At 36.9% G+C, this 11,746-nt stretch overlaps 1 protein-coding gene across 1 annotated transcript in view; it reads left to right on the forward strand.

The window, feature by feature from the left end:
- The window catches only part of LOC150082665 (sodium-dependent dopamine transporter-like), a 121,171-nt gene extending 109,964 nt beyond the window's left edge, over positions 1-11,207 (forward strand). The window contains exon 15 of the mRNA XM_090377572.1: positions 10,858-11,207. Coding sequence (XP_090233698.1) covers positions 10,858-10,881 — 24 coding nt within the window. The 3' untranslated portion in view covers positions 10,882-11,207. The remainder of the gene's footprint in view (positions 1-10,857) is intronic.
- The last annotated feature ends 539 nt before the right edge of the window (positions 11,208-11,746 follow it).

Below are 11,746 nucleotides of genomic sequence, written 5' to 3' on the forward strand. Positions count from 1 at the left end.
TAGCACACGCTTCTTGATTAGACCGGGGTTCGAGCCCGTCACCACCAAATACGGAGGATGCGGAAAGGTCAGGGAATGACCACCGCATATCCCAGAGCAATATGGCCTTAGTTGCTAATGCTCCTAAAAAAAAAAACCAAAACCTCCAACAGTTTGTCTAATTCTTCCTTGAATTTATTCAAACTATCCACTTCCACAACACCAGATGGAAGTCTGCTCCATCAATCAACCACCTGCTGGCTTAAGGCAAACTTCCATACATATGCATTTGTGGCTTCAGTGACTACTGCTTTAAAGATAAAGATATTCCATAATTCTAATGTATCCGTCCTTCCCATGCTAAGTGGCCAGTTGATGGAGGCCATGTAACATCATAAACTGTCACAGTCCTCTTTCCTAAAATAAGAACCTGGGCCTTAACTTTTACAAATGCAACCTCTTTCTTCAACAACTCAGAACTTCATGCTCACTTCCTGCTAATGATTCCTGTACTGTTGGCCTTATGATGTCATATGGTTCTTGAGTGAGGATCAGGTCTAGAATATTCCTGACCCTAGTACTTTCTCTAACATGCTGATGCAAATAATAATCATCTAGCTGGTTTAAAATTTTTGTTTCCCATGGTGAGTTACCTTCTATAATAATTCATTTCACTCTTGCTCACCCATCCCATCTACATTACAGTGGCTCTAGTCATAATTTTCACAATGTTCTGATCTACAGATTTCCTCCCATTCTCATTATAGTGTTGCTTTCAACTAACTTGCACTACATAGAATTTCTTCTGGCACAGGTTCTAAATCTGGGAAAGTGTTGTCATGCTCAAGTTTCTTTTGATAAGAAGCATGATCCCCTCCTCTCACCATACCCCTTCTTTCCTGCCTGTCCTTCCTAAATACATTATAACATAGTGAAACTCATCATCCCCTATTTCTGGGTGATACCATGCTTCAATTAGCCCTAATCAGGAGATCAAATTGAGTAATTTTATTGAGAGCACTCCTGATATTACTGTAGACACAGCTGTTTGTTTGTTATTTGGTTTTTAGGAGCATTAGCAACTAAGGCCATATTGCCCCGTGATATGCGGTGGTCATTCCCTGACCTTTCCGCATCCTCCGTATTTGGTGGTGACGGGCTCGAACCCCGGTCTAATCAAGAAGCGTGTGCTATGCACTGCTGCTCCTTCCCACCTGGCTACGGAGGCGCCTGTAGACACAGCTAAACCTAAGTGTTATTGTATAGTTTACTTCCCTACACATTGCTTGAAGTTATTTAAGCCTCTTCACCTGGTATTAGCTTCCCAATCAGTTGAAACATTGCTATCTGAATGGGTGCACTGGTTCAAGAACTGGATTAGTTACTTGCTCTACAAGGCTATTAATGGATAATCAGGTTTTACATGTTCATTTATCATGGGAAATAGGATCAAAAATATGCAAATTAAAGCAGCTCAGTTAGGAATGAATCTGAAAAACTCTCTCTTCTTGTCATTGGAAAATTGCAAAAACCAAGATGGTCTGTGAACAGTTACTTCTTACCATGCAAGTACATCAGCAAAGTCAGCATAGATAATGTGCATCAGTTTTTGAAGCTTGTCTCAGTCCTGAGCATACTCATTCAGAAATGGGATTTATTTTCTGTTCTTTGTTCCAATTTTTTTAAAGTGAAAAATACTCAATTTGAACAATGTTCAATTGAATTTCTTCCTGAAAACACCTCTGATCTTGAAAACCAATAATGGAGAAACATATGATTAGTCCTAAAATAACATTTCCAAAGTGACTGGCATTTTGCTTTAGAAGTTGAATCCAAGCAAACACAGAATTTTTCTATGTTAGATAATACAGTAATACCTCGCATAAGCACGGTTAATTCGTTCCAAAAATTTACCGCGCTATGCAAAACCGCACTAATCGAGGTATTATTAGTATGTATTTTAATGTAATGCGTTCCAACAATTTCATTATATGGGTCGAGTTGCAAAAATATATATGTGTTTGTTTACTATAAATGGATGCACACGAAGTTCTTGCAAAAAAAGAAACTAAAATGATAAAAATGAAAAATACTAGTAAGTATGGTACAAATGACTTTTATTGCAGTATGTACATACCAAAAGAATATAAGTGAAGTATGTACTGCATTTTTATTTTGAAAAATAACTGATCAGCTTAGTTTGCACAGTTTTTTTTTCTTCTTTTTATCTGCATACATCTCTTTATAACATCGAATGTCATTTTGCAACACCTGCCTTACTTTCATACCTTGTTCAATATTTGGATCTAGAAGAACACTCGGCACCATTACATTTCTTCTTTCCACTCATATTTGCGTATAAAGGTGTAATGTTTTTAAAAAATAATCTTTAATAAAAAATACACAACGAAAAATATTTGTACAGCTTACACACAGTCTACCACTTCGAATCTAGAGTGTTTACTAATGTATGAAGGTACCTCCGTAGCCAGGTGGGCAGGAGCAGCAGTGCGTAGCACACGTTTCTTGATTAGACCAGGGTTCGAGCCCGTGACCACCAAATACGGAAAGGTCAGGGAATGACCACTGCATATCCCCGGAGCAATATGGCCTTAGTTGCTAATGCTCCTAAAAACCAAACAACAACTAATGTATGAATGCTAGCAGAGTTCGTATATAATGGGAGTTGCGACAAGTCAGTGTGGCCTTGAATCCATAACGCATTGGCATATGTGCTGGCATTATAATGCATGCATACATACATATCAAATGTATTGGTGCGTAATGCAGTTAATTTTTTTTTCAATTTGTAAACCGCGCTATAGTGAAACCCACGCTGTTCGAAACCGCGCTATGCGAGATATTCCTGTATATACTTCCTTTTTTTGCTTTGCCAAAAAATTTTAATTCAAGTAATTACCAACTACTTTAAAAAGGTCGGTTTCTGAGAGATTTCTTGTTTCAGGAGACAGAAGTGATGGTGTATAGTTGTGATAATGGCAACAATGATTTGTGCCAATAGTTATGAAGATATCCGGGATATACTAAACTCGTTTCCTGCATTTCTCTAGAGTAGATTTAGCCTCACTTGCCTATAATTCATATGCCCTAATCGCATCCCAATGGTAGGTGTGTTACTGTCAGCTTCTGCTATGCCCAGCTATGAGAACATACGATCAGTGCTTCATAGAGGCTCTGCTAAATCTCACCCTTGTTTTCCAGATCCATTATCAGAATTGATCATCCCAGATGAATATAAGAAGTTGGAAGATGAAGAATTTTTGCTATTTGAAGATGGCGAGGAAGCAAAGAGTCTTGGTTTTGGAATTGCACAGTTCCTTTAGATTCTTTGCAGAAATCCAGGAAATGCTTTTTACATGGATGGTACATTTAAAGTTGTTCCTCAATCATTATATCCCATACTAGATAGCATTAGCATTAGTAGAGGCATATGATGCAAGAAAGCAAGCTTATGCAGCATCAGCCAAAAAAAAAAAAAAAAAACACTCCCATTTCACCCTTCTGTTCATTCAAAATACCTGTCCAGCTGAGCCTTAAATTTATTTAGGCTCTCAACTTCCACAACAAGGGATGGAAGTCTGTTCCACCAACCAACTACCCACTGGCTAAAGGCAAATTTCCGCACATCTATCCTATAGTATAGTATAGTATATAATATTATCAATTAATCAGTAAAATTTATTAATCTCGTTAAACTTCATTGTCAATTAAACTGTACTTTTTTAACAAAATACATATAACGACTTAGATTTTAAAAATGTAACATTATTAATTAATACATAACTTGATACGGAAGTTATATAACGAAACTCGGAGATAAAACTCGATACTGAAAAATATGCAAAGTTTTTGTATAGATATATAGTGTTATAACTGCATTGCGATATAAGTTTAGGGTTATAATTTTGTACTGAAATTGTAATTTTATTGAAATTGAATCGAAATTATAACTCAGACCAGATCAGCAAAGCAAAAGGCTCAAGCTAATTGGAGTGCTATGGCTCAGGGGAGAACTGAGTGGGACAGTTGCCCTCTGAATCACAGCCTTTTAAAATGCACTGCTTGTTTGATGTTTGTGGAGCAATCAGGTATGGGACATGATATTGCCAAGGGGAATGTCTCTTTGTGTGTGTGTGTGTGTGTGTGCATGTGTGTGTGTGCGTGTGCACGATGTACGGAGTGTGAAGAAATCAGGCGACAACTCAGCGTTGTTATGGGCCTACATGAGAGCTTGAAAAACAGGGTGGATGCCCTCAAAGGATCTAAACTGAGGGCCCATCAAGCTCTCAGCTGCCCACATCAACGCCAGAGCTTGCACTTGATCATCACGCAACACAGTGGCAATCCAGAAGGCAGAATGCGCTGGTCCCACAGGAACTAGTAATTGTCAGTGACTCTATTGTCAGAGAAACTGTTTGTTTGTTTGTTTGTTTGTTTGTCATTTGGTTTTTAGGAGCATTAGTAATTAAGGCCATATTGCTCCAGGGATATGCACTGGTCATTCCCTGACCTTTCCGCATCCTCCGTATTTGGTGGTCATGGGCTCAAACCCCGGTCTAATCAAGAAGCATGTGCTACGCACTGCCGCTCCTGCCCACCTGGCTACGGAGGCACCAAATCAGGGAAACGAGGAACATGGTGTGTAAAAAGGATAGGTTGAACAGAACCAGGGTATGTCTGCCAGGTGCAAAGGTTGATAATGTTGTAGAGCAGATATCTTTTAAGGCCACAAAAGGTGATATTGTTGTACACGTTGGCACTAATGATATTAAGAGTAGGACACCGGCGGAACTACTTAACAAGTACAAGTCACTGTTAACAAAAAGCTGTGAATTAGGGCTGAATTTGAAAGTTTCTGCAATTCTGCCCGGCCACGATAGGAGGGAGTATATGATGAGAACCTTGTTGATCAATTCGGCTCTGGAAAGATTGTGAAAGGCTCAATGGGTAGACTTTTTTTCAGCCTGGTCCATACCTGTTAACAGGAGAGACTGCTTCTACAGGGATGGGATACACTTAAATAGAAAGGGTGCAAGAATATTTGCTGATGCTATCGAGGCAGTGTTAGGTAGGTCGGAAAACTGTTAGCTTGGGGGACACAAGGACTAATAGATTAACAGTAGCCGCTGGCAGAGGTGAAAGTGATTCATGCATGGCTTCTATTGGAATGAGCAGCAGCCTGGAAAACAGGATGCAGGGTATTTCACAAGTAAACAAATGGGTTGTGTTAGGATAGCTAAAAATAGGAACAGGTGCATGTATACTTGTATATACACCAATGCTAGGAGTTTGGTAAATAAATTTGATGTGTGGTCAAAACATCAAAGGCAGATATTGTTGGGATATCAGAGACATGGTGTCACACAGATATAAAGAATGCAGAACTGGAATTTGGGGAGTACAATGTGTATAGAAAGGATAGGAAGGGAGGAGGGGTTATGCTATTAGTTAAGAAACACAAAATCCAATGAAGTGCAACCAGTCGACATTGCTGGACAGTGCAGTGTTGAGTCAGTTTGGTGTTACATAAACACTGGGAGGTCAAAATTGAGAGTAGGAGTGTGTTATAGGCCTAATGACTCTGAGTATAATAAAAAACTGTACAGGGAAATAGAGTGGGCCAGTAAATCACAGTCTTATAATGGGGGATTTTAATTTCCTGGATAGTGACTGGAATTTTTGGGTTGGTCACTCACACACTAGCAAGGCTTTAGTGGATTTATTGGATGATTTGTTTTCTACACCAGCATGTTTGGGAGGCAACTAGAGGGAGTAATACTCTGGATCTGTTTATCAGTAGTGATTCTTCATGCATTAAGAATCTGCAGATAAAGGAACCACTAGGTGGTAGTGATCACAGTATGCTGAAGTGGGATTTACTCAAAGAGGTAACTACCATCAAGGGTAAAGGGAAGGGTTTTTGTTTTCGTAAAGGTGACTATGGTGGTCTGAGACAGTATTTAAATTCTATACGGTGGGACCAACTGATGATATTACCAACAGCAAATTCAAAATGGAAGGCATTCAAAGAATTAATCTTGAAAGCTACTAGGCTTTACATACCAACTAAGAAATATTTTTCAAGGTTTAGGCCTAAATGGATGTCAGATGAACTAATGAGACATGTGGCAGAGAAGAAAAATGCATGGGATACATATAAATTAATGGGTGACATGGAAGCCCTGATAGATATAAGCTGGTCTGTAACCAAGTCACAAAGCAGATTAGACAGGCAAAGGCAGATTATGAGAAATCTTTGGCAAAGGATGCAAAGAAAAACAGCAAAGAGTTCTTTACCTATGTAAACTGTAAATGGAAAGGGATGAATCAGATTGGTCTACTGGATATTGATGGTTCAACTGTTGATGATCCTGCTCAGGTGGCTAACAAACTAGATGAGTATTTTGCATCTACATTCACACATGAGGAGTTATTCAGGGAGGGGGAATGCCAGAGGTGAATTAAACTCTGGCAGTGAGCTAGATGATTTTGTAATAACTGAGGAAAGTGGAGGAGAAATTGTTGAAGATAAACATAAAAAAGGCACCTGGGATGGATGGGATCTATCCAGTTATATTAAAGGAGGGAGCAAAGGAAGTAAGCAAACACTTTGCCATAATTATGAGAGCTTCCCTGGACTCAGGGGAGGTACCCATGGACTGGAGATGTGCAAATGTGACCCCAATTCACAAAGGGGGATCAAAGGGTGACACAAGTAATTATAGACCTGTGAGTTTAACTTCTATTCCAGGGAAATTAATGGAGGCACTGGTTAAAGCACTGCAGGATCATCTAGACAAGACTTCAGTTATAGCTCGGACACAGCATGGTTTTGTTAAGGGAAAGTCTTGCCTGACCAATTTGATTGGATACTATGATGCAGTCACAAAAGAACTGGATGTAGAGAATAACTTTGATATTATATATTTGGATCTTAGAAAGGCTTTGATACTGTTGCACATGGAAGACTGCTGCATAAATTGGAGGGAGCAGTGTGGCATTGGAGGCAAATTACTGCTATTGATTACCACTCTGTTTCTCCCTGAGGGGGAGAAGACAGAGTGGTAATCAATGGACACTGCTCATCGTGGACTAATGTTATTAGTGGAGTCCCTCAGGGTTCAGTGTTGGGTCCATTATTGTTTTCTGTATTTATAAATGATATTGATGCTGGTATATCAGGCTTAATGTCCAAGTTTGCAGATGATACCAAGGTTGGCAGGGTTGTTAAGGACACTAATGACAGTACGCTGCTGCAACAGGATCTAGAAAAGTTGAGCAGATGGGCTGAGAAGTGGCAAATAAAGTTTAACACTGACAAATATAAAGTAATACATATGGAAAACAGTAACCACAGAGTAACATATCAACTCTGTGGTACTACACTGACAGTGTAGTGACAGTGAGAATGAAAAGGACCTGGGGGTAATTGTGCAGGCAGATATGAAGTTTTCTGAGCAGTGTATACAGTCTGCAAGAGTAACTCATGGTGTTTTGTCAATGATATACAGGAATTTTTCTAGCAGGGATAAGGTTGATTGGTTCATTGATTTGGATTTTATTGGCGCATTAGCATCTAAGGCTATAATGCGCCAAGAGCAGGGATAAGGAGGTGATTATCCCCTTGTATAAGGCAATGGTCACGCCACACCTTGAGTACTGTATACAGGTCTGGAGGCTTCATTTTAAGAAGGATGTAGAGCTGTTGGAACGTGTACAGAGAAGGACAACAAGAGTAGTGAATGGAACAAACAGTTGCTCTTATGAAGAAAGGCTTAAGTTTTGCAGATTACAGTGTCTGGAGACTAGGCACCTGTGAGATGATCTGATTGAAGTGTATAAAGCCTTAAATGGTTTGAGCATGCACAATGCTGATCTGATTCTTCCCCTCGCTCAGAATAATCACCTGAGAGGGCATAAATTCAAATTGAGGAAAGACAGTTGTAGGATAAATGTGTGGAAATTTGCCTTTAGCCAGTGGGTAGTTGATTGGTGGAACAGACTTCCATTTTGTTGTGGAAGTTGATAGCCTAAATAAATTTAAGGCAGAGCTGGACAGGTATTTGGAATGAACGGATGGGTGAAATGGGAGTGTTTTTTTTTTTTTTTTTTTTGGGTAATGCTGCATAAGCTTGCTTTGTTGCATCGTATGCCTCTACTAATGCTAATTTTATACTCTTCTTTATACTGCCAACTATATACTCTTCATGCCATGCATAGAGGCCAAATTTTTCTAATTCCTTTTAGGGCAGTGTGTGTACTCCCACAAGATGCTGGGATAAACATTACAAAGTGATTTCTGAAAATATTGTAACTTCAAAAGATGCAGACACAGCCTTTCCCCATGCTTCAGTAACATTCATAAACAGTTGCATTTATAATACTGTGGGGGGGGTTCCTTGAGTTGCTAATGCAAATGTGTTTATTAGTGTCTGTGTAGAACTTACCCCATATGTATTAACATTTCTAGTATTTTTCAATTCAGTAAATAAGGAAAATAAATCAGAGCTGAGATAGTGCTTGAAAATAATTTGCAAAGAATATTCTATTGCTTTTTTTGTGATTGTTGTTGTTTGATTTTTAGGAGCATTAGCAACTAAGGCCATATTGCTCCGGGAATATGCGGTGGTCATTCCCTGACCTTTCTGCATCCTCCATATTTGGTGGTCACGGGCTCGAACCCCGGTCTAATCAAGAAGCGTGTGCTATGCACTGCTGCTCCTGCCCACCTGGCTACAGAGGCGCCTTCTTTTTTTTTTTTTTTTTTTTTGTGAAGACTGTACATCTGTGTTTTATTCTGTAATACTGAATTTGTTTGTTGATTTATTTGTAATGAAGTGCTTCTTGCATGTTTACGAGAAAGTTTAATGTGCATCTGTATTTTTAGAAAAAGGCTTGCCAGAACACACTGTTGCTTATTTATACATTAATCACTTTGGGATTTATGCCTTAGCGATGCCTAGCTTAAAGGTAAATACATTTATACGTATGGTAAATTTTACCCCACAAGTGTGACAAACTCAAGTTTTCAGTGTGGGCTTGTGGAATTAACTTTTTGAATTATCATGGTCTTTGGGCAGTAACTGATTTTGGAATCCCTCTCCCATTTTATTAAAAATGAAGAAGTCTTTTTTTTTTTGAGTGCACAGCATTCTACATACGCATAGGCACACACAAACACACACATATATATAATTGAACTCATAAAAGACAACTGTTTCAGTAGTTAGTGAAGCTGTCTTACAAGAAACGCCATGCGCAAGTGTCTCCTGCTGAACATTAACCAATGATTACTAGTTCATTCAATATACCATCAGTGCACTAGGAAACATCACGAAGTTGTGATCAATATATGTATCAGTAAATGATACTAATGAAATAAATGATTTCAATATTTAGGCAGAATAATACAGAAGTATTAACTTTAAATATATAAAATACCAAATATTTTGAAAGTTCAATCTCATTGTATCATTAAAAATCTCAACAATTCAGTAATAATCATCCTTGATGCCCAAAATCTTAGTTTCTCCATAACTTTTAGCAATTAAAAGCCCTGCTTCTCTTCTTAGAACTTCATTAAAAATAATAATAATAATAAATAAAAACAAATAAATATTATAATAGTGTTGCAGCCAACTTTATAAGCAACTGGAATAATCTGGGCAATGCAGATGTGCCAGTGTTGACATATGACAACATGCTGAATATGAGTTGCCAATATTATAAAACAAATATAAATAATTAGGAATAAACTTCAATAAATAAAAATAGTTGTTTCTAATTTTCAGGACTACTTTTTAATGGCCTACCTGGGATGAATTGTCAGTAAACCAAACTCAACAGTTGAGAGGTAGGATTAATTGCCAAAATTACACCTGATTTCAGCAACTCCCTTACATACAGAACAATAATTTTCTAATTCTCAATTTTAATATTTTCTTTATTTGTTTTTAATGGATATCTAGAAATATTATGGCAGTTTTATTTTTATTGATGACTTTCTTGAAAAAATAGTGGACAGTCAAATTGATTTTAATGTTTTCTTTCTGTCCATAACCATGTACACATTATGTACACATTTCCCCTCTGCATCAATAAACAATGCTGAACAGCTGTATTCTTGTTCCATTGATTATTGTTATCACTTTAGCTGAGTTCCAAAGCAATCACAATAAGTGGCATCCTCTGTATATTAAAAAAAGAAAAAAAAAAGTTAAACAACAGGCAAGAGCCTTCAAGTTAGTCCGAATATAACCAGTCAGTGAAATATTCATAATTAATATGATGTTTACCTTTAGCTGAAAAAAAGTATTTAAAAAGTATTTAATAGAAAAAAATTAAATTTTAGTTGTAAGATTTCAGAGGACCTGTAATTCAATTCCTTCATATATTATCACAGGTTGGGCCATGAATTGTACTGCAAATGAATGCAAATAATGTTATGGTATTAATTTTCATATTTGTTTCTAGTTGAAGACAGAGCTTTAATTACGATGGATTCGCTGAAAGGAACTAAAATTTTTAAATTTTTGAAAGTTTATTTCAAACAATATTTCATTATATGTGTTCAACATGAATTCAAGGGAGAACCCTCCACTATAAAGAATAAAACTGATTCCCATATGCCTATCTGTTTTTATATATGTTGTATCTACCAACAGGTTAATATTTACATCAACTCAGAGGAAAGAAAATGTTTTTGTTATTGTTATAGAATATGCAATTCTCTCTCTCTCCATTGGAAAATTAAAAAATGTTCATATTTTTTCTTTTTTGTAATTTTAAGGTTATTTATATTTTTAAAAAATATTGTTTTCTTGTATATTATTTTATAACTTATTTTATTTCCTTTAGTGGAAACACTGGATTGAAGTGTAAGGTTTCCAGAGAGGAGAAAAAAAATAAAATAAACACAAGGCCAAACCTGCTAAGAAAGAGATAGAGCAAATTATTTTTGCTAGATGTACATTAAACTGTCTCTGATCAGTTAGCCAGAATCATAAAGGAGACAAAAGTGGAAGTGGCAATGAATTCAGATACCTCCAAAATGTTGGCAACTTTCATTATCGCACCCAATACCCAAGTGCAAAAGACAAGTTATTCGTTACTGAGATGTCCTCAGGGCTGAGTCAATATTGCATATGTGGATTGTGTGTTTTTGCCATTTTCTTCTTCTGCCATTAAAAACCATATTGCCATTTAAATGGTATAAACTGTATGTATGTAAAATGTCATACTCATTACATGAATCCAGTATGCAACTTCCAGTCTCTTAATAACATCATTATGTACACTTTCATGATGCTTATTTATTGTTAGCAATGTTTAGTTGTTTCTTGAAGAATTATACTTAAAAAAAGAATCCAAGAGTGTTTGGTGATATGAAAAATCAAACCTTTCCTGTAAAAAGATTTTTAATGCTATCAGCAGAAGAGCAATATGTCAAAATATTCTAATTTTATAATGAAATTATTATGAAAATTGCCCAGAGATTTTAACCTTTGTTACAATTACACCGAAATTCAGATATAAAATATACCTATATTCTTCTAACTTATATATGCAAACTCCCATTCTAGAGGCTTTCTTTGCAATTATTGCCACACCTCATCAACCTTAAATTGAAACATGCTCATCTTATAAAATAATCCCATTTTCAGAAGTATTGCATTAAGCACCAGTGCCAAGAAACTGCCATTTGTGAGCTTTTCTTGAGGTGACATCAGTTATCACTGGATCTCAT

Source organism: Mastigoproctus giganteus, chromosome 7 (genome assembly GCF_048544385.1).
Source record: "Mastigoproctus giganteus isolate SK-2022 chromosome 7, ASM4854438v1, whole genome shotgun sequence".
Lineage (NCBI taxonomy): Eukaryota > Metazoa > Arthropoda > Arachnida > Uropygi > Thelyphonidae > Mastigoproctus > Mastigoproctus giganteus.